Here is a 21,899-nt window from a genome sequence, read left to right on the forward strand (position 1 = left end):
CTGTTTGCTTATAACAGCTCTACTAGAATGACATGACAACAGTGTAACGCGGAGAAAAATGCAAGATGGATTTATCGTTTAAATTGGGCGCTGGCCTCCTCGGACGAGCCCCTAAATCTAGCCAATCAGCGTCGACCGCGTTCGATCACGCACTTTTGTTAGTCTCTTATCATTTTTGAAGCCGTTCGTAATAGATAGTGCTATCGTTATCAAATATTTTTGCGCTGATGAGCTATTGTTGGTCGGAAAACTGTCTACCGTCGTATAATACACATCAGCGACGATAACACATGCGAGTGCACATAATAATTTCGCGTGGTCTCTGCTACCGAACGGGATTGCACTTGACACTCACCGATAATGAAGAAAAATAAAATGGCACGCATCGGATTGACGAATTTTAACCCCTATCCATCATATCCCTGCGGCGGAATCTGAAACATAATACATATATTGTTTGATGATATTGTCCACAACATAGAAAATAATTAATTCGTGAAATCAAAGAGAAAAAGGAAATCGACGAGGAATTTTCTAAAACTAAGCGCAGGGTCGGATTAAGAAGCAACAACTTCAAAAAATTCGCGTTATAATAAATCACATTGGCGGTCATTTTAATGGGGCAAACATAAAATCTGAATTTAGCCGGCGGACAAAGCAACGGAACAACGAGAAGAGCGGGAATAATATTCCACCATAACACCACCGCGATCCCGTCAACCACCCCAGGGTTAAACGCAACAGGTGTCGTCTTATTGTTATATGGAAATGAATGTAGTGGAGCAAATCAGTTCTAATTGAGTTACCGACTTATACACTTTCCCCCGGTTTTCCGTTCCCTTTTATGCCACCACTAAAAGCACTCAAAAATGTTTAGATTCCTCTCTACGGAAACGTTTAAAGTTTAAAAAGTTCCTATCAAATGTCACTCGTTTACACATTTTAATGAAATGACGTTTGTTTCGTTACAAGAATCTCATATCAGAGCGCATCCACCGACGGTCAAGAAATGCGCTCCTTCCTGCTGAAATATTTGTATTAGTCGATACATTGGAAAATCATAAAATAAGAAGAAGCGCACTTGGAGTAAAACAAAAAGGGTCATATCCCACTGACATTGATTGATTGCTAGAAAATGCCACTTTACTTCTCAAAGTTTAATGCCTGAAGGCAAAGTAATAATAAAACGTCGAAACATCACAAAATACTTTCGAAATTGTAGCTGCATTGCAGAACCATATATTTGGTTCAAGAAAATGAAAGATAAAAAGGCCCAAGTATCTAGGCTTCCGCAATATTGCAAAATTAATTTTTCCCTCGGATATGCCGGTTCAGGAACAAGATTATATGCAATAAATCTTGCGTCGTTTGAAAATGGAAACCATAGCAGACATCCGGAAACCGAATCTGAAGCCGATAACGAAAAATATCTTAATTGACGGTGTACATAAAGCAGCAAACCCTTTAATATAGCGAAATAATCATAATTTTATTTTTTTTGTGGTTGCCGCGATGCGTAGGAAAGATCGGAGTAGTTTCCTGAACCGCTTCAGATATTTAACGTGCACTTGAATCGCGAACCAAACACTTGTTTTTTTAAAAGTAAAATATCATTTTAGATTAAAGCGAAACACGCTAGTGGTGGAAGACGCGGAGGGTATTTCGCAAAAGCAAATAAGTAAATAAAAAAGTTTCGTAACGAAATTAAGTGCACCGAAAAACTAGGAACTGCGAATCGACGTGATAAAAATAAGAATCGGAAAGGTTTAAATTTCATGGAGTTTATTCTGACCGTAACTCAGACAGATTACCACAGGAAACCAATCGATACGTTCATCTCACTGAGTGCAATCGAAAATACCTCTCTCCATTTAATCCCGATCGTCATGCGGAATCTAACTTTCGGTTATCATAGATTTAAATTCATCTAACCCAAACAAAGTTTGTATTAAGTCGAACGCGAACGGCGTCTCCCGATTTAAATAAAGCAATGAGCCATATGCAAAATAAGCAGGCGACAAACCAAAAATAGAATTCATCTACCTGCGAAAACCCGAAATGCTTAAGAAACTGTCGGCGTATCGACAGGAAACGAATCTGAAATGTATTTAAAATTTAAAATGCCACTTTTATTATCGAAAATTGATAACAGGAAGCTTTCGACGTTTGACAAGCGGATTCGACGAAACACTCATCTAAGTTTATTTAATTTCAGAAATGAGTTTGATTGATTAATTCGCTAATCCGTCCGAAATAATTCCAATAGAAAAATACCTTCAATTTTGCGCGTATCGGGTGAAGATTATATCTCTACGATTTTAAAACATGGAAGTTTACATTCACGACGTTATTTGATCAAAAATGTTAAAATCAAATGACGTGGAAAACGAGGTAAATAAAAAGCGAAAAATACAAGATAAATCAAAATCTCGGTCGTATATTGTCTTATATACGGCAACGAAAGCATATCCGATTACACTGAAAAAAAAAACTAGTGCAGAACAAAACTTTCGACGGGAATATCTAACTTCAAGCGGCGGAAAGTTTTAACGGCTTTTCGAAAAACGAGTCGAAACAAAGAAACCCAACCTAGGCGGTAGCCAATCTAAAGTAAATACCGGCGGGGGAAGAAAGTTTTTTGGTGGAGAGTTTGACGCCTAACTCACCACGTGTAATTCTTCGGAATCGAAAATTCACGATCTTTCTCGCACCGAACTTCCGACGCGACTAAACCGTCAGGGCAGCATCCCAACGCATCCCTTTCACCCGAAAAGCGCCCCGATCGCGCTTGTCTATTCCCCGATCAAATAAATACACCCTAAAATATTTTCCTTTGCAAATCGTGATCGACTTAATCGACATCCCGTGGAAAGTTGTTTCGACTTTCCACCATTGCATTTTTGTGATTTGTTTTATTGGCGACACATGATCGACCGAATACGCGAACTCGGTGTTTAACGTGGGTTAACATTTTTATTTCGCCCTCTGGAAAAAAGGGAAAACTGACTTTATTACCTCTCGTTACTAATCGACTTGGCGGTGAATTTGTTTCAGCTAATCTCCATGCGATCTAAAAGGTAATAATAGAGCCAGAAATCAATAGCAGCTCAAGATGTTTTTAAACTTTGTTTACAGTTATTCTGCGATGTTCAATTAACGATACGATAAATACCATAAATTGCAAAAATGGACGTGAGAGCGATTGTAAAAATTGTTCAAATTTGACTCACTATGAAATAATACATAACAGCTATTTGGAAAACGCTTGAAACTGAACTTGCTCGAGAATCACTTGCATTTTGCATGTTGGCTAAACATTTCTCTTCATAATCTTTGTAATTAATGGTGATAAGGCTTTTAAAGAAGGAGCAGCGGTATTACAAAGTTTTTTTCTTTGAAAAAAAGACGTCTTGTGCGGTGGTGGAGGGACAAGACCCCTAAATCTAAGATTCCAGCTTATATGTTATTTTCTTTGTTAAATGAATTGCACTGTTATTAAAAATACTATTAAAAAATAACAACGTCTATTGTGCATATATTCTTATTATACCATAAATAAACCATAAACAGTTTTTTTGTACTCTCTCAATTACATTTGTGTCAATTTTATGTAAGCATAAGCCACACAAAATGCTACAATAGTCAAAATAACTTAACACTAGAAAATCTGTTAATTTAATATACCTTTGGCAAAATAATATATGAAATGCAACAGGAAGATTTCATTCCACCTATGGATAAGAAGAACTTCGTAGTTACGAAAAAACTCACAACAGTAAATCACTTTTAATTGAGAAAGACGAAATTATTTGATAGTAACGACGATATTTGAGGACAGTTAGAGAGTATCGGAGGGAAAAAATACTACGTTGGTATACCGTTAGTAAAATATGGAAGGATAAAAATTTAAAAAGCGTAAGGCAAAGCATCGACGGTAAAAGATTAACAATTAATCACGGTGGAAGACAGTGGAATGTGAAAAACGTTTTTGGGAAGGTGGTAACATGCTAGAAAACACTTTAGAGGCCCTTATTATTGCTCTGGACTCCAACGACAACAGTTCATCAGACTACTCGAAACATGATGACTGAAATTTAAAAATTTACATTTTTTCTATTTTCATATTATTTTTACTTCGATTTACGTTTCCATTTACTTGATCTTAGAATAATTAATATCTCAATTGTCTGCCCATCTCTATTATTATAATAATCTCGTCTTTCTTCTGTATGCAAATTAGTGTGATCATAATTTAAATGAGGAATTTTTCTAATATCTCGTCATACAGAACGTTTAAAGTACCCAAAGTTTCGATTTTTTAAAATTGGCAAAATTGGCGCGGCGCATTCGACAAAAATCAAAACTTAATTGCAAATCCTATGATATGTTATTCGCTTACCGCCCTTTTACACCAAAATAACGAGTCATTTTTACTTTATAAGAAACTTTATTTATAACCTTTCACCATGGTTTAAATATATACATATAATATATAAAAATGTTTTCCAAAAATATATTTTACTACGAAACAATTTTAAACTTTTAAGTACAAATATCACATTTTTCAGATACTTCTTAAATATCTACGGTCGTAATTTACGGAATACTCATTGAAAGCGTACGGTTTGAATTTATTTTGTTATAATTATTGCAACCTGCCAGTCGCCAAATAAACGAAATTTATTTGGTTTGGTTGTGTTTATAGCGAGTGTTTAAAGTGTCCGTTCGCAGTGTTATTGCATTCGTCATCGGATTTGATAACCGTGCTAGAGTTAAACGATTTGCCTTTTACTATCGTCTGAAGATTTTCGCCAGCATAAGACAAAAGCGGTGAAATTTCAACCTCGACATCCTCTCCGACACTTCCTCCAGCTTTTTCCACGTAATATTTGTGCAAATGTAACAAATCACGGCGGGCGGTACTGGGACAATCTTTTCCGACGCTGTCGATATTTTTCAATGGACTGAATTCGGTGAACCTGGGCACTTCCCAAATAACGAATTTATTGGTAAATTGGAAAACGTCGAAGACGAACTTTTCGATTTTAATACCGTTCGGCGCGGACGGCACGATCGTGTCGCCGCTTTCGTCAACGTATGGAATTTTCTTCTTGGCGACGTGCAATTTGAGTTCCGGCTCGTATTGTTTAACGATGCGTCGAAGAAATTCGGTGGTGAAAAAGTGATTGCAAATGTTGCCCGCCCTGAACGTTAAATTTCCGGCGGAGTCGCGCAGTTTCGCCGTTTCTTCCGTGATCTCGCTGTACTCCACCACTTGGAATCTGTCGTCCACTTTGCAAACGACCCCCACGGCTTCGTTGGGGCCGTTTTTGCTAACGACTTTGGCGCCGCAATCGGCCTGCTTTTTTATACAATAACCGATAAATACCGGATCCGCAACTTTGACGAGGATGTTGTCCACGCTGTGGATGTGGACGTATTTAATCCCTCTCCTTTCCATGTCTTCTAGAATTCTATTATCGTCCAGGGCGCGATATATGCCGCCGTTCCCGTCCGGTGCCAGGGCTACCGAATTTCTTTCCGCCAACAGAATTTTCCCCTCGAAATCAAAGCAGGGCAGCAAACCCTGCTGGAATAGGACCACGTCGTTCTCATCTAATCCGAAGTAATCGTTTGCTTCGAGGTATTTCCGAGTGATCCGGTTCGTTCGGCCACTGGTCATTATATACCAGCAAACGCGGCCTTTTTTCCCCGTGCGCTCTTTGGCCAGAGTTAAAATTCGTCGAATCCTTTCCGCTTGCATTTGAAATAAAGTTTTTCCAGACGGCAGGTCGACGGAGTACATCCCTTTGGGGTAACTTACCCCGAGTCTCGTGCCCTCTCCGCCGGCCAACAACAACACGGCGACGCTCCCTTTAGAGATCTCCTCTAAACCCGCACCCCTGAACAAGTCCAATTCTTCGTCGTCGGTTTTTTGTTCCGCCCCGAACAGTTCTTGGGGTACCGGCTTCATGCGGCTGTCCAACTTGACGACGTTTTCGCGCAAAGTGTCTCGCGCCTTTCCGAACAGTTCGTTGACATTTTTCAAATTGATCGTCGAAAGTTGAGCCAAAAACGACGACCTTTCTTCGTCGCCGAGTTGATCCCAGAATCTTAAGAGCTGAGTCTGTTGAGTTTTCTCGAGCAATTCCTTGACCGCATCGAGCGAAATCATCGTACGGTTCTTTTAGTTGGGCACGCACGCGAGGACTGTTAACAATGTGACAGGATCCACGTTTATTGCCTCGTAAATGCCACGCTTACTGAGACCGTTCACCAATCAGCTGGTGTTTTAGTCGCTAATCTTGAGTACATAACACAAATGAACGTACAGCGTTGCCGGTCATTTTTTACTGTAGTGGGAGTATTTCAGTTTAGTCAGCAGACGACGGGGCAAAAATACCTATATTTACGTACATTCCAAACCAACAATTCCAACAATAAATTTCGGTTGATATTTAATTGAAAGCATTTTTTATTTCTAGTTTTTATTGTATATAATCTTTCTTTTTTGACATAGTAATACTTCACCGCAGAACTATGAGCAATAAATAATCTGGAACAATTTTTTTTTTAATTCAGTGTTTAAAAAAATGATTTAAAACTGTACGGTTTTAATCAGAAATTAACTCTTGTGTCATTTGGAGAGCTTACTAAATGTTTCACATATCAGGATTCTTCATAAATCGTGTCAACACCGAGAGAAACTGTAGCGGCGCATAGCACGTTTACATGAAGGTTCTAATCAATAAAAAATTTAACTTCCTGCTTTCATTTTGCAGGAGTGATTATGTGCAAAAAGAACATCTTTCTCGTTGTTTCTCATATTCATCATTTGCGCAAACGGGTCGCTCAATCATAGGCAGTCCCATAAATAATATTTCCGATTTTCAGGGACAAAAGAGGGTTTAAAACCGTCGTATAACTTTTGTAAATATTTTGCGAAAATTAACAAAATTCGAAAGATAGCGGAATCTTATCTGGAAGTGGCAAACAGCTGACGTCGTTTTCCGTTTTAAGGGACTTAACAAATTTCGTAGAAAATCGCTAAATTATCACTCCCAGCAATAATAAGTGAAAGTCTGTTATTAGAAATTACGTATTAAGGTCTCCCACTGACATTCAATATTCATAAAAAAAAACTCGTTTTCGCCTTTCAACGCATTCCTCCACCCAGCGACCTCGAAATTGTCTTAAACAAATGCCAATGAATGTTCAACGCCGTTTAGCCGCGAAAGAAAGCTTCCATTAATTCGAAAGCGCAAGGTCAAACTTCACTTCCTTGCCTCAATTTTTTTTCGATTTTGGCGAATACCCTATGCAATTTCATAATTAATAAGAAGCATTAAACGTTAAACGAAATATCTGAGATGAGATTAGATGACTTTTAAATAGGTTAACGGGAATGGTAGCAAAACACATTTAATTGGTTTTAGCGGCTTTTATTCTTTTTTTTTTTTAATTTTTTAGGCTCATAGGAAGACAACTCAGTTCACACTTCCACATGACGCTATAGCTAACTTATCACTATATCATACAACTAGGTACTCTTAAATGCAAGGAGTTGAGCAAACTATTATGAACCGTTAAATATCACAATTTTTTATATTCGTTTTTGTCTACTGCATTAAATTTCACCAAAACAATAAACAAAATACTATATAAATTTCTAGGTAAATATATATTAAATGCTCTCCGCCAGCGCAAAACAAATACATAACAAAACCGGTACAGGATTAAAAAACTCCTTGCCACTTGTTTTCAAACAGACTACTAACTGTACAAAATAAAAACAACCCTAAATAACATGATAATCCCAAGTTTAATACGTTATCGGAAGATATATTTTTTCGCGTGTAGCTCCCAAATTTTTATTAAAACTCGATTGCAATAAAATAATAAATTGTCAGAACTATCACCGATCGATCCATTAAAATTACAATATGTGCCCCCCTTGTAAAAAAACAGAAACTGAATAATAAGTAAAACAAACAGCTAACCCTACAATAGAAGAAACTGATGACAATAGCACACTTAACAATATATATATACCATTGACTAACGATGCGAAAGCAAAATGAACAGCCTCACAACATGCGAGTATTTTTGATGTTAGGATAGCGCACCTAAATATTTACATAAACCGTATCCATTTTGCGATTTTCGTAAGAAAAATTGACGTTGAAAACATGCCCTCACACACGCTAGAAAAATATTAAACGTTTTGTGATTTTTTTTTTTAATTAGATTTCTTTCAATGCAACGCGATGGCACCCAAATATTTTTTTACTTTTTAATTACATTTTTACAAAGGCTACTTATGTTTCGCGAAATATGACGTATTACCTTATATACTACACTATTATATATAGGACATTTAGATGTCGGATGTGCTTTACTCCGATTTACCTGTAAAAAGAGGGCACATTAATTAATCAGTGGGAAGTTGAAGAAAGCAGGAACATCGGCAATCTTACCTGCAAGGTTCTCTTTGGATTTCCACGAATCGCCTCGTTGGACGTTATGGATATTCTTATTACGACCCGAACCGAAGGAATGCGTACGAGATCTGGGATACTTGAAGCCAGTTCCAGCTGGGGCACTTGTTCCAGGCTGTGGATAATGGTTGGCCGAGAAAGTTTCGGGTCTAAAAAGAAAAATCTCGCAAATCATCGTCGCATAACCACCAGGCGCAACGTTTACCTGCAAGCGGAAGGGCGTCTGCCGTCATCGCGCGAAGTACTTGGTCCTGACGTAATTTGGCTTTCAGATAATGTCCTATTACGTCCTTTCTGATGGTACTTGCCCTGGCTTTTGAATATTTCGTTAATTCTCGGCTGCAAAGTGAAGTTGATACGGTGTCCGTAAGCCGCCGCTTCCTCTAACTTACCTCGACTACGCGAAAATCTTCGATCGTCTTGAATTTGGACAAGTATTTCTTTAGCAATGGCGTAACGGTAAGATAGTTGCCGTGCTTGTAATATTTCAAAAACGCCCAAAATTTTTCCAAACCGTACAACTGGCCACTTTCGTAGTCTCTAATGGTCTCTTCTTGAAAATCTTGATACAGTTGCGGTCTGAACCTTACCTCGAGCCCATATGAATAAAACCGAAATAGACATTCGAGACCGTAACGGTATCCTGCCTGCGCGTCTTCTAACGCGTACATCTTAAACTCATTGTACATGGTGCGGTTGAAATTTTCTCTTAGGAAAAACGACCAGAAACGAAAGAGGGTATTCATTTCGTTCGAGTGACCAATCCCGTACCGTTTGCGTTCTTTAAGGCATCTTTGACGGTATTTGGAATAGGCCTGTTGGGTGAAATTATTCTCCTTCAACAGCGCGTGCGACGGATGCTGGAAATTCGGCAGCGATTGAGGCACACTCCCATAGCTTGTGGCCAACTGGTTATCGTTCGGACTCGTTCCGTAGCTGCCACTTGATGTCGTGCGAGTCCGATGCTCTCGAACATCCATAATCCAGCCGACGTGTTGTTCCATCGGCGGATTGTTCGAGTGTCTCGTTTTCCGTTTCCTGGGAGTGGTCGGGTCGGGTCTATCGTCTTTAACAACCGCGTAGAATCTCGGCACATTTCTATGGTGAAGGGGTTTCGGACGACTTCTGCTGCGGGAATTTTGGCTAGTCTGTTTGCTTCCGGAAGGCTTCGACGCGGTTTCGATCTGAAAAATTACACAATTATGCCGCGGGTACTTTTTCGGTGGACGTGGGAAGGAAAACACCTTCGGCGGGGGCGGTGGCGGTGGCACTTCCGGGTTTTGTACTTTGCGAGCCGGGGGAGCTAGTTTTTGGAAATCTTCTTGGCTGATTATTGTAACAGTTTTGTAACTTCCGGTAGAACCACGATCCTGAAACGGAGAAAGCATTACAATGAAACACGACCTCTTCCTCCTAGTTGCGTTTTACAAAATCTATGTCGTTCCAAAGGTCTTCTTCATAGTAATAGAGACCATCATTAATTGCCTGTTCCAAGTCTTGAGACATTTTTACACGAGTAGTCCAGTCTCCAGTGCGGTCATAACCTTCATGTTTCGGCACACGGGATGAAGGCGCTTGGGTAACAATAAGAAGCTTATTAACATCTCTATCGCTAAGCTCATCTGAATCTTCTTCCTCATAAACCCTGCAAATTATTGGTAGCGCAGTCTTAAAACTATTTCGCGAGCGAGAACAAGTACCATTGATCTGAAAAGGTATTCTGGCGTCCAATTGGAACATTCTCCAGCTCTTCATCAAAGTGAAATTCCAGTTCTTCCCGCTCGTAGTCAAAACTCTTTGCTTTGTTTTCTTTCTTTACCTTGTTTTCTTTGTTTTTTCTCTTGACTTCCAGCCAGTTTTCCTCTTCGTCCTCCGCTTTTGTTTTCGCGCTCTTCGCACCCTCGTTTATGGAATTCCTCAATTTTTCATTTTCTTTATCCAAAAACTGGTTCGTAGTTTTTACTTGCCCGTTAACAACGATATTATTATCTACAATATTTCTTGCAAATATAAAAAAAAAAAACAGAAATGTTCAAATACCTTTCTCAACTGGAATAAACTCAGCAACATCCGGATTGAGATTTTCGGCCTGATGTAAATTTCTAAGAACGGGAGGGGGAGGTACTAGTTTTGATATCACGTCTTCCTCCTTTTCGCCATTTTTGTCTAAAATTGGCCATTTTTTCGGATCATTTTTGGGTCTTACCTAAAACAATGATTGCGGTTGTAATAAAAACAAAACTGACCAATGTTTTTTAGTATTTACTTTAAACCCCTCACACATTTCAATTTTATCAGATGAGCTTATAGCATCCACTATCAGTGCTACATTATTTGTTAGCGCTTGAACTCTGTGAAACGACGCTATAAGAGTCACCGGCAAGTATCCTTCCGCGTCCATTTTTCTTCGCAAGAAGAAGTCTCTGTTTAAATTATCTTCACTAAAGTAGTACTCGCTAAAAGCAAATAAAATTAATACATATTTAATGTTGCCAATCCACACATGAAAATAATGAGTGTATAAGGAAAACTCCTACTTACATCTGATTGCGAATGTATTCCTTCAACATAGGACCCTCTAAATTCAAATAATTGTTGCTGTTAAAATAATAGGTACCCATATAAGGGACCACAAAATTTTGGCCGTCCAACGATCCCCCGAATTTTGATAACTAAAAGGGAACAGGATTCCACATTTACATTCCGCGACCAGCAATACTTCATAAGAAAATTAAATGGAACCTCAATTAATTAGTAGCATCTTAGTTTCCCTTAAGAAGTAACCGTGGTGTCCAGCGATTCACAAAATAAAATTCTACTTATGGAATTTAATTTGAACGACTATATTCTAGGTCGCTGGACACCACTTGTAGCAAAAATATCGCACCTTGGAATTGGCAATATCAGGATATTCCGGATCACTGGGAATTCTGTTTGCCGGCCTATTGAAAGGTACGCGTCTACCACCCCTTTGCCGCCAACGACCACGTGGTGCGGCAGAGGCTGGCCTTAATTGTCTTGCGCCGTAAGTATTTAAACTTTCAGCCCGCCAATCCCTGTCACCATCGCTGACCGTCGATTGAGCATCGCCTGAATGATCATTACCGCCATGATTATTTCTTCTTCGGTCGTTTTTATTTGCCTTGGTTAAATCTATTTCTAAAGGTACCCATTTGTGCTTGGAAGGTTTTCTTTTGTCATCTTGTTGCATCGGTTCCTCGCGCGTTAAGGATTTCTCTCTAGGAGAAGGCACGGATGTGGCTGAGGGGCTAGACGACCTTCTTTGTGGCTAGAGAATATTGAACATCTTTAAAGGCCTAAAATAACTTAAGAAACCAACTAACCTCTTGCGGATGATTGCCTAATGTAGGCCAGTCGCAAATATCGGAAAAATCGCTAGCCTGAAACAAACAAAAATGTCGCACCAACAGCTAACTTAACATTATCGTTGTTTACTTGGCACATTTTATCAAAACCTGATGAGTCTATTATTAAAACTAGTTAAAAATAATCCAGATTCTAAATCTAAATAAACAAAAAATCCAGTCTTTGCTCAGCGGTGTGATATTTTGTTATTATATATATAATAAGGCGCCAAAGTGTCTAAGAAATTGAGTAGAATTTTCGCAATCCTAGATAAACAGAGAAACTTATGTACCATTATTTTTTTATATTTGCCAAGTACTTTTGCAATACTAAAACTAAATTTTGTTTTGAGTAATTTCCCTGTTTAAAATAAAGGGTAGTTTGTTATATAAACGTCGAGTTAAAAGCTAAAACTAAACTAATTCGGAAGATATTGCCCTAGAAATATGGCGGAAAATAATGTTTTTTATTTCTTAAAAACGAAAATAGATCAACAAAATATTACGAAAGTATTATAGAAATACATTATCTGAGTAGAGGACATTGAATTAGACTAACCCTATCTTTTTTTTTACTAAATTTAAGTAATAATTTTTTCATATTTTATTGTTTTATGTTCGTTTTTAAAACAAAAAAATCATTTTTTCCGCCATATTCGCAGCGCGATATCTCCCTAATAGTTGGCTTTTGAACAAACGTTTATGTAACAAACTACTCTTTAATTTAACCAAGAAATCACCACCTTAAATTTTTCGCATTTGTTTTGAAACATCCTGTATATTGCTAAATGATTAACATATAACTAAACCTCTCAACTTCGTCAAGTAGCATTAACGATTCTAAAGGCTAAAAAATCAAAACGATATTGTAGTAATGTTAGGGCCAGAGACTGTTATCTCGGTATTTCAGATAACATTGTAGGTGACAAAAAAATGTAAATAATTTAAAAATAACTTCTCTTGTATCTAAATGAAATTGAATGAGAAAAGGATATAGATAACAGAGAACCGTTTTACAACATCTTAATTTTTTTAATCTTTTTTTTAATGGACATTATCGAGTTGTAACTGAAATTGAAAAATGTTAATTGCATTCATGAATATTAAGTAGGCTAATATTTTTTCAAACCTTTCTTACAATCACAAAAAATTATTAGATTAAAAAAATAATTGCAAAAAAAAGGCTCTAATAATTTTAGAGTTTTTTCTTACAATGAAAAAAATTATTGGATTGAAAAACTAATTACAGAAAAAAAAGGCTCTAACCCGTTGACGAGTTTTTTCCTTCAGTGGTTTGGTAGCTGCTGCATTTTGTCCATTAACAATAACTTCTTGTTTGGGTTGCAATACTCTTTTATCTGATATAAAAGGCGCATGTGTTTCGATATCTTGATTAACGGAATTCTTGACCTGCCACGGATTTATTTTGGGCAAAGGGGCTGCTACGAAAACCTTCCTGGTGGTTTTGGAATCATTTTCTTCTTGATTATCTCTGGAACTTGAAAGATCCTTCTCCTTTTCAACCTTTATAGAGGATGTTTCTTTTTTGTCATGGGATTTTTCATGATGCTTATCAAGCTTGTCAATAAGACCATTTGAATGTTTTTGTTTTTTTTTCTCATTTTTTCTGTCTTTTCTACTATGACTGACTACCGGTGTAAATGTAGAGTCATCATCAATTAATTCAGGTCCTATTTGTTTATTTTTTTCAGTCTGTGGTAGTGGCGGTGAATTTCCGGTATTGGGATCGTTAATATTTTCTTTATTGTTAGTTGCTACTTGGTTGGATTTTAGAACCGCTAATGCGTAAGACGTGCCAGGTTCTGACTTGTCATCTGCATAATCTGGGTTATTTAACCCGGCCGGTACCTGCGTCTCCATAGTAGTCTGTTATATAGTAAAATAAATGCTAACAATATTTAATAAAATGCACAATATGGAGTGTAACCATGTTGTTTTCAATAAAGCATGGCACCACACACTATACTTAAAATAACAGAACCAACATGTTGTGACAAACTGTCAAAATGCGTTATATAATAAAATAAAATTGTACCACTGTTTTTCGCGAAACCACTACACATTAAACGCGAAACACTTTATAGTATTTTCATTCACTGCCACAAATTTTTGTCACTCTAATAACTATTTCGCATACTTTTCCCTAGGGACATGCGTTTTTTCTGTTTTTTCCGATGACATTCACGAAGTTGACAATTAAGTGTCAGTGTGCTAAACTTGTATGCATAACGTACGTGAGATTCTGGTGCGCTATCTTAAAGCGTAGACAGTAGCAACCCTGTGGGAACCAACCACCTAATTTTTTTCTCCTTACAGCACGTTTGCTTAAAAAATTCTAATCGAGAGTTGTTATCTTATTTTCTTTCCATTACCCAACATTTTTAGCCGGGTTGACACCTTTGTACGTATACGTAACGCAACACTGCATCGAAAATATAGTGGAGACTCTGCGAAACTGCGCTGAATAACATGTACACGCTGCGCGTATGGATTTTGTGACCATGATAAATCACAATGTATTTGCTGAATGTTGAATGCAATTGAAACCAAAGAGTATAAGATAGAAGGGAAGGCTCCCGTTAGTGGCAAAGTTAAAAAGCGTACACGAGTTTCAACGCCTCTAGTGATTGTGTTCAGCCATGAATTCAATCAATTCAATGAATTAAATTTAATTTAACGTTTGAAAGGTAAAATGTTTAAAAAAATAATTTTATTTTTTTTTTAATTAAAATATAAATAAAGTGCTGTTATCCATTACAAGCTACTATAGTATAGTACTGTGACGCAATCGCAAATCGCCATGACAGTACTTTAGTACTCGGTCGCAAATATTATATGGCATTCGTAACGGTATACGCGACCATCCCTTCTATCTTATACTCTGAAAATCAAAATTATCACCTCTGTTAATGGGCGGATGGCCATAGTATTATTGCCTTACTGTTTGTAAAAACTAATGAAAAGAAGAAGATATACTCTGCTTTAAGTCACTGTGTTTTGGTCCTGTATTTTGCACTTTGAACTCTTTGTTTTTAGCATATATCTCACAATTTTTAAGTTCTAATCAGTTAAGTTTGAAAGTGTTGCTGAGTTAATCGTTTGAATAGTTTCTATTATGTTTTTTCGTCAAATCACCTCCCAAGTATGGCAAAATTTCATTTATGATATTCTCTTGGCTTATTTTTTATCAATTTTCAGTTTTCAAATCATTTAAAAAGATGCCAGAGTACGCTCGTTATTGCGGAGCACAACAATGAGGGACTTCTACCCATTACCCAAAATGCTTTAACCGCTGCAAAACAGTTAGGAGGCGACATATCAATACTGGTTGCAGGGACCAAATGTCAACCTGCTGTAGAAGGTTTATTAAAGGCTGAGGGTCTCTCAAAAATTTTGGTGGCTGAAAGTGATATATTTAAGGGGTTTACAGCTGAAAACCTTACACAATTAATCCTCACCACCCATACTCAATTTAAATACACACATATATTGGCAGCTGCTTCATCTTTTGGAAAATCACTTCTACCAAGAGTAGCAGCTAAATTAGATGTATCACCAGTTTCAGATGTGATTCAAATAAAATCTCCAGATACATTTGTTAGAAGCATTTATGCAGGCAATGCAATACAAACGCTGGTTGCCAAAGATCCTGTTAAAATTTTAAGTGTAAGGGGAACAAGTTTTGAAGCTTCAAAATTAGGGTCAGGATCGGCAGCAATTGAAAAATTATCTGCTGAAGGATGCGATACAGGATTAACAACATTCATTAGCCAGGAACTGAGCAAATCAGATAGACCTGACTTGACTAGTGCCAAAACTGTAGTTAGTGGAGGTAAAACTTCGTTTATTGTTAATTGAAAGATGGTGCAAATTAATATCATTTATAGGTCGAGGTTTGAAGTCTGGGGATAACTTCAAGCTTTTGTATGATCTTGCCGATAAGCTGAATGCCGCGGTTGGAGCTTCTCGTGCTGCAGTAGATGCCGGCTATGTACCAAATGACTTGCAAGTTGGTCAGACAGGCAAGATTGTAGCTCCTGATTTGTACATTGCAGTTGGAATTTCCGGGGCCATTCAACATTTGGCGGGAATGAAGGATAGTAAAACTATTGTTGCTATCAACAAGGACCCTGAAGCACCTATTTTCCAAGTAGCCGATTTCGGGTTGGTGGCGGACTTGTTTAAAGCTGTACCAGAACTAACCGAAAAACTGAAGTAGCAAGAGTGAATCTGATTCCTATTGATTTTCAATTATTGTTCCGTATATATCAGAAGGTTTATATAATAAAATTCTTGTATAAAATAAAAGTAAAAGATATTCAAATGGTCCATTATTATGAAAATATCAAAATACCAAAAACCGCCTTCACACGCGGCAAAACCGAATATATACAGAGCGCAATCTGCCCATAGGAAAACAATATTAATTTGATATTTTGTTATTGTGCCGAAAACATTCTTTTTTGTTTCTAATAAACGCGCTCCCTAATCCAAATCCCAAATATTAAAAAATAAATAATACAATTTAATATAAAACAGGTGTATTTAAAAATAGAACTAACAAATGTGTTGCTAAAATTTAAAAAAATGGACGGAGGAGGAAGCAAATAAAAACAATGACGCAACACTCTTAAATCTAATATAAACTTACGACAATTCAGTCTAAAAATGTAATAGTAAGGAAATTTTGACATTACATCACAGTCCAGTACTATTTTACAACTAATTTCATTTAGAATAATTTTATTATTTTGAAATCAATCAAATAGTAAGAATGAATATGGGTTATATTTGGTAAAATAATTGTAAAAAATTGGTGCAAAGCTGTCAGCTAAACATATCCAGAAAACAGAGTATCATGTGGGTTAATTGTTCTGGTGTCTCTAACATCGACAAATGTCCTGCATTTGGGATCAACTCCAGAAAAGCTCGAGGAATAGTCTAAAAAACATGCTTTGTATTTTGAAAATATTATCCTCACGCGGCTCTTACCCTCTCCATTTCGCACTCTTGCACTAGGTTTATCTTTGTATCTTGCAATCCGTGCACCAACAAAGTGGGAGCCATGATTCTCCTATGAAAAGCGGCATCTCCTTCGGGCCAATTTTGTCCGTTAATAAAAAAATCTAATATATAATTTGGCACCGCGGACTCTTTTGTACAATTAGTGAAGTGTTTTCCTCTGGATGAGTAAAAAAAACTCCTGAAATTGAGGAACGATAAATTATAATCAAAATGTAGAGTTGGTTAACACACCGTTTCAATCCACAATAAAGTAAGGGATAAAAGACATTATGTACGCATCCGTAGGGAGAAATTTGATTAACACCGGCTGGTGGGGCCAATGGTGTCGGTCCTCCACTACTGAGGAGGATAAGTTGCGATATTTGTAAGGCTCGATGAGGATATAGCGCTGTTATTAAGCTGCATCTACAAAACGCATACATTTACTTGCCAGAAAGCCTGTAGCACAATTACCCATAAGAGTGGCCTATTAAAATACATTTTCGTTTCTTGTCGTTTCCCATATAGTAATCAAAAATTTCTATTAATTGCAAAAGCAAATTCTTGAATGTATAATAACTGGACTTTTTCGGAGCTGAACTGTAACCATGACCCAGCATATCTGGTGCTGCCACTTCAAAGCCTTTAGAAGATAAATTTGAAATCAACGCACTCCAAATTTCCGCAGACGCTCCAATCCCATGCAACATAAAAATTAACTGTTTCTACAAGAAAAAAAATTATAAATTTTTTGTAAATTTAGCTTCTCTAGATTTTTAGACACATTGAACTAAGTTGTCCATATTTGAGACGAGTAATAGTTAAGAATGACTGATAAATATCTCAACAACGTCTTTGATTTTACCAAGATAAGAAAATATGCTGCACTGACAGCAATTAACATTAAGAGATCATAAGGGGGGTGGGGGGTAGTAACTATATTTGCAGAAGGTATTAAAATGAAATAAGACACACCTGGGTTTTTCTTTTATGAACACATTGCTTCTTTGCATTGCCTTGAGGCTTTTCTGTAACTGGTGTCTTTTTTTTCAACAAAGTAACAATTCCGTCAGCTTCGGTTGTCTCATAAGCTGCATTTACTTCTCCACTCTCTTTATGTCTTGCGTAATATTCTTGAAAGGCTTCATAAAAAGTCTCTTGAATTAAGTGTTGCACAAACGTTTCTACATCTTTAATTTTTGTTGGTGGCCATTGAGGATTTCTTAAACTGTAACTTTGGTATTAAATTAAATATTCCTTATCAAGAAATTATTTTTAAATGAAAATTAATTCATTGATTTTATTAATAAAATCTTACCTTTGTTTGAAAGCCTCATTTAAAGGAACAGGTTCATTGGATATGACCGAATATCTAAGAGACCTTCTAAAAGAGCAATTGCAATTTGCAGATCGCAATGGTTTGTTGTGAGTAAACCAATATTCTTCAGAAAGTGAGCTTCTTTTGGATAAAAATTCTTTAGGGATTGTAAAACATTTCCTCTGATTCTCAGGACTGACGTGAATAACCCTAATTCTAATTTTTGAATCAATAACAATATATTCGCAGTTATTCGCTGGTACTGGTTCCAAAGGGTGAATTCGGTGTCCAGTGTTTAATGTAGTTAATCGTGACCTCCAAGAATTCACAACTTTAGGAATGCAACCATTAATTTGTATAGGAGTCTCTTCCGTCATTTTTGTTTATTATGTCACACCCATTGCAAGTCTTTTAGCTAATTGTTTCATAAGCGTTCTATTAACCACTGCCTACACAAGAACACTTTCTTAAATACAAATATGTTGACAAGTTCTTTGGCAGTAATGATTGTAAGGTGTATTTCATAATTAAAATTTATCATTAAAACTTACATTGTCTTATTAAACCTTATTGTCACATTACATTAAAATATGGGGGTAGAGTGCACATTATAGCATAGTAATAAATGAAGGTCGAGGGTGGGGGGTGTCAATGCTGGCATCCAAAAATAACTTGTTTTCGGAGTAAAAATACAATGCTGATCAGTAACCTCACATAATTTCGACTTTCATTCATTAGCCCCTCTAAAAATTTTTACTCAATTTGCAAAAACTAATGCGACTGGCCGTCACGATATTAAACTAATGTGACGTATGAGCCAAACTGGTGTTTTCTGATAACACTAAACTAGGGCTTAGGCACGGGCTTTGAACTGTTAACAAAAAATCATCTAACGATTAACTACGAAGTTTTCTAATGTTCGATGTTTACTTAAATTTTATGGCTAAGATGCACGCGTCGCCATGTGCAAGCCCGTTGACATTGACAACGGCTCCTAAAGCATGGATTGTACGGTTTGACGTTTGTGACATTTCGGTCAGGCTTGGTTTAGTTTTTTATTGTATATCTTTCGGTGCTTTTAAAAGGCAAAAGTTCAGAACGGGGGGGTTCTAATTTTTTGTATAAAATGTCTGATGATGATTTTATGTGTGATGATGAAGAAGATTATGGCTTAGTACGTATAATAATATTTGTTTTTAAATATTTTCAAATAGCTTGAGCTAACCTAAGATATACTGATTTATATATTACCTATTTATTTTATTAGGAATATTCGGAAGATAGTAATTCGGAGCCAGACGTTGATTTAGAAAATCAGTACTACAACAGTAAAGCCCTTAAAGAGGAAGAGCCAAGAGCTGCTCTAGTATCATTTCAAAAGGTTCTGGACCTAGAAGGTGGTGAGAAGGGAGAATGGGGATTCAAGGCTTTAAAGCAGATGATAAAAATTAACTTTAAACTCGCCAATTATGATGAAATGATGGTTCGTTACAAACAACTGTTAACATATATTAAAAGTGCAGTCACTAGAAACCATAGCGAAAAGTCTATTAATTCTATTTTGGATTATATTTCAACATCTCGTAATGTAAGTTATTATTGGGATAATATACAGTGTGTCCAAAATGCATCTTTGAAAAACAAAGCAAATTATCGTGTGTCAAGAATATCTCTTTTAGACATCAGCCTCTTTACCCACGTTCGAGAGCTACTTCAGACATTTCTGGAACTTTAGTCACAGGTTTTGGGAAAGATAGTTTTTTTTTTGGTAGATTTTAGCCACCCTTGGTGTTTTGATATTTGTCAGTTCTAATGATCACATCACTCGTCACTCAGTGAATATATTCGTAAGGGTTTGTTTTATTTTCTTTTTCATCATAATTTTATGGCAGGGACAAAGAAATGCCAAAATCCTTATTTTGTGCACCTTAATTTTGGACACGCTGTACAAACATATATATTTTTTAATGTTATTGGAATTGTTTACTTCAGATGGAACTGTTACAAAATTTTTATGAAACTACTTTAGAAGCATTAAAAGATGCCAAAAATGATAGATTATGGTTTAAGACAAACACAAAATTAGGAAAATTATATTATGACCGAGGGGACTTCAATAAATTAGCAAAGATATTAAAACAATTGCACCAGTCCTGCCAGACTGATGATGGAGAAGATGACCTGAAGAAAGGAACCCAATTGCTGGAAATATATGCATTAGAAATACAAATGTACACCGCTCAAAAAAATAACAAAAAACTTAAGACCTTGTATGAACAATCCTTGCACATTAAATCGGCTATTCCCCATCCATTAATAATGGGTGTTATTAGAGGTAAAATGTACTTAGTCGTCAATCTCAATTAATATATATATATATAAAATAATTTTTAGAGTGTGGTGGTAAGATGCATCTGCGGGAGGGTGAATTTGAGAAAGCCCATACGGATTTTTTTGAAGCTTTTAAAAATTACGATGAGTCTGGTAGTCCAAGGCGAACAACATGTTTGAAATATTTGGTGTTAGCCAATATGTAAGTTTAATGTCGATTGAAGTTTTTCCCATTGAGAAAAGCTTTTTTTTAGGTTGATGAAATCTGGAATAAATCCGTTTGACTCCCAAGAAGCAAAACCATATAAAAATGATCCAGAAATATTGGCAATGACAAATTTAGTTAATGCATACCAAAATAATGATATTAATGAATTTGAAATTATTTTGAAAGAAAATAGGCAAAACATAATGGATGATCCCTTTATTAGAGAACATATTGAAGGTACAGAAAAGCTCTTTGTTTACAGTCCATGCTGAACTAGGAATTCTAATAGTTGCTCAACGTCTATTTTAGATCTGTTAAGGAATATTAGGACTCAAGTACTGATCAAACTTATTAAACCCTACACTAGAATTCAAATACCCTTTATTTCAAATGAGCTGAACATTGATGTCCAGGAAGTGGAAAGTCTTCTAGTAGCTTGTATATTAGATAAGTAAGCATCTAAGTATACAATATAGTGAGATCCTAAAAATACTGTATATATTTTGTTATTGTAGCACAATTCAAGGTCGTATAGACCAGGTTAACCAAGTTTTGTTTCTGGAGAGGACCACCATAAACACGGCCAGATACAATGCCTTGGAGAGATGGGCGACCCAGTTGAGTACATTGCATTCTTCTATTGTAAATAAAATGGCCTGATATGAGCTCGATGAAGAAACAGAAGACGTGGAAGAAGTGATAGCGCTTAGCGCCTTTTGTTAGGTTTATTGTTATACATTTTTGTGTAACAACACAGTTATCATCAATTAATATTGACTGATGCGTTTCTCATTAGTATGAATCCCACAACAAACATATTTTCCATGAAACATAACTCTCTTGTCAACACTGAAGTTGAACTTGAAATAATTACTTTTGTTTTATTTACTTTTTTGCGACTATATTTTCTTGTATGAGTGGTTTATAAATTAGGCTTTATTTATATGGAATACAAGATTTCTGTTAAATTAATAGTCAGACAATCAATTGGCTACTTTGATAACTTTTGTCTATTTAAGTTTTCATGAATTTACTTGCCTGAAATGGTTGCTATATAAATTACCTTCATCATAACTGTGTTTGATATTGTTAACCAATTTTCTAATAAATAGAAATTTATTTAAGAAATTTTTATCATTCTAACCTTGATCTAA

At 36.4% G+C, this 21,899-nt stretch overlaps 6 protein-coding genes across 8 annotated transcripts in view; 2 read left to right on the top strand and 4 right to left on the bottom strand.

Moving 5' to 3' along the window:
- The window catches only part of LOC132695704 (cell adhesion molecule Dscam2), a 55,708-nt gene extending 52,992 nt beyond the window's left edge, over positions 1-2,716 (bottom strand). Inside the window, exons 1-2 of the mRNA XM_060660133.1 lie at positions 2,667-2,716; positions 356-434 (exon numbers count right to left, since the gene is read on the bottom strand). Coding sequence (XP_060516116.1) covers positions 356-386 — 31 coding nt within the window. The 5' untranslated portion in view covers positions 387-434; positions 2,667-2,716. The remainder of the gene's footprint in view (positions 1-355; positions 435-2,666) is intronic.
- A 1,742-nt stretch (positions 2,717-4,458) lies between these two features.
- Positions 4,459-6,272, bottom strand: LOC132708672 (UDP-N-acetylhexosamine pyrophosphorylase-like protein 1). The gene has a single exon (XM_060681151.1). The coding sequence runs from the start codon at positions 6,173-6,175 to the stop codon at positions 4,700-4,702; it is 1,476 nt and encodes a 491-aa protein (XP_060537134.1). The 5' UTR covers positions 6,176-6,272; the 3' UTR covers positions 4,459-4,699.
- A 1,136-nt stretch (positions 6,273-7,408) lies between these two features.
- LOC132695548 (la-related protein 1B) lies at positions 7,409-14,071 on the bottom strand. Its single transcript, XM_060659858.1, has 13 exons — positions 13,130-14,071; positions 11,843-11,899; positions 11,386-11,787; positions 11,040-11,170; positions 10,765-10,954; positions 10,539-10,704; positions 10,199-10,487; positions 9,927-10,143; positions 9,743-9,868; positions 8,891-9,682; positions 8,704-8,837; positions 8,478-8,647; positions 7,409-8,409 (listed from the first exon to the last, which is right to left on the bottom strand). The coding sequence occupies exons 1-13, from the start codon at positions 13,742-13,744 to the stop codon at positions 8,396-8,398; spliced, it is 3,303 nt and encodes a 1,100-aa protein (XP_060515841.1). The 5' UTR covers positions 13,745-14,071; the 3' UTR covers positions 7,409-8,395.
- A 790-nt stretch (positions 14,072-14,861) lies between these two features.
- On the top strand, positions 14,862-16,191 carry LOC132708810 (electron transfer flavoprotein subunit alpha, mitochondrial). The gene is made up of 3 exons (XM_060681398.1): positions 14,862-15,026; positions 15,083-15,716; positions 15,772-16,191. The coding sequence occupies exons 1-3, from the start codon at positions 15,000-15,002 to the stop codon at positions 16,101-16,103; spliced, it is 993 nt and encodes a 330-aa protein (XP_060537381.1). The 5' UTR covers positions 14,862-14,999; the 3' UTR covers positions 16,104-16,191.
- Positions 16,192-16,426: 235 nt separating this feature from the next.
- LOC132695579 (protein ABHD8-like) lies at positions 16,427-19,175 on the bottom strand. 3 transcript variants are annotated; one of them, XM_060659908.1, is made up of 7 exons: positions 18,758-19,175; positions 18,207-18,655; positions 17,864-18,122; positions 17,363-17,613; positions 17,141-17,314; positions 16,877-17,087; positions 16,427-16,825 (listed from the first exon to the last, which is right to left on the bottom strand). In XM_060659908.1, exons 2-7 carry the CDS (start codon positions 18,581-18,583, stop codon positions 16,712-16,714), a joined length of 1,386 nt encoding a protein of 461 aa, XP_060515891.1. In that variant the 5' UTR covers positions 18,584-18,655; positions 18,758-19,175; the 3' UTR covers positions 16,427-16,711. The 3 variants fall into 3 exon arrangements, with proteins under 3 accessions (XP_060515891.1, XP_060515892.1, XP_060515890.1); XM_060659909.1 differs by having other exon boundaries at positions 17,864-18,116; positions 18,207-19,175; XM_060659907.1 differs by having other exon boundaries at positions 18,207-19,175.
- Positions 19,176-19,194: 19 nt separating this feature from the next.
- Positions 19,195-21,854, top strand: LOC132695580 (COP9 signalosome complex subunit 2). Its single transcript, XM_060659911.1, has 7 exons — positions 19,195-19,380; positions 19,474-19,794; positions 20,199-20,541; positions 20,601-20,739; positions 20,792-20,982; positions 21,055-21,196; positions 21,261-21,854. Exons 1-7 carry the CDS (start codon positions 19,333-19,335, stop codon positions 21,403-21,405), a joined length of 1,329 nt encoding a protein of 442 aa, XP_060515894.1. The 5' UTR covers positions 19,195-19,332; the 3' UTR covers positions 21,406-21,854.
- The last annotated feature ends 45 nt before the right edge of the window (positions 21,855-21,899 follow it).

This window comes from Cylas formicarius, unplaced genomic scaffold (assembly GCF_029955315.1).
Source record: "Cylas formicarius isolate icCylForm1 unplaced genomic scaffold, icCylForm1.1 PGA_scaffold_12__32_contigs__length_19106922, whole genome shotgun sequence".
Lineage (NCBI taxonomy): Eukaryota > Metazoa > Arthropoda > Insecta > Coleoptera > Brentidae > Cylas > Cylas formicarius.

Bases quoted from the DNA above. Each gene is read 5' to 3' on its own strand.
- LOC132708672 (XM_060681151.1), bottom strand. From the start codon at position 6,175: ATGATTTCGCTCGATGCGGTCAAGGAATTGCTCGAGAAAACTCAACAG.
- LOC132695548 (XM_060659858.1), bottom strand. From the start codon at position 13,744: ATGGAGACGCAGGTACCGGCCGGGTTAAATAACCCAGATTATGCAGAT. The intron at 10,144-10,198 runs GTACTTGTTCTC...AATAATTTGCAG, and splicing joins AATACCTTTTCAGATCAATG to GGTTTATGAGGAAGAAGATT. The intron at 9,869-9,926 runs GTAAAACGCAAC...TCTCCGTTTCAG, and splicing joins TTTGGAACGACATAGATTTT to GATCGTGGTTCTACCGGAAG.
- LOC132708810 (XM_060681398.1), top strand. From the start codon at position 15,000: ATGTTTTTTCGTCAAATCACCTCCCAA. The intron at 15,027-15,082 runs GTATGGCAAAAT...ATCAATTTTCAG, and splicing joins TTCGTCAAATCACCTCCCAA to TTTTCAAATCATTTAAAAAG. The intron at 15,717-15,771 runs GTAAAACTTCGT...TATCATTTATAG, and splicing joins CAAAACTGTAGTTAGTGGAG to GTCGAGGTTTGAAGTCTGGG.
- LOC132695579 (XM_060659908.1), bottom strand. From the start codon at position 18,583: ATGACGGAAGAGACTCCTATACAAATTAATGGTTGCATTCCTAAAGTT. The intron at 17,315-17,362 runs GTAATTGTGCTA...TGCGTTTTGTAG, and splicing joins TTAATAGGCCACTCTTATGG to ATGCAGCTTAATAACAGCGC. The intron at 16,826-16,876 runs GTAAGAGCCGCG...CATGTTTTTTAG, and splicing joins AAGAGTGCGAAATGGAGAGG to ACTATTCCTCGAGCTTTTCT.
- LOC132695580 (XM_060659911.1), top strand. From the start codon at position 19,333: ATGTCTGATGATGATTTTATGTGTGATGATGAAGAAGATTATGGCTTA. The intron at 19,795-20,198 runs GTAAGTTATTAT...TGTTTACTTCAG, and splicing joins ATATTTCAACATCTCGTAAT to ATGGAACTGTTACAAAATTT. The intron at 20,983-21,054 runs GTACAGAAAAGC...CGTCTATTTTAG, and splicing joins TATTAGAGAACATATTGAAG to ATCTGTTAAGGAATATTAGG.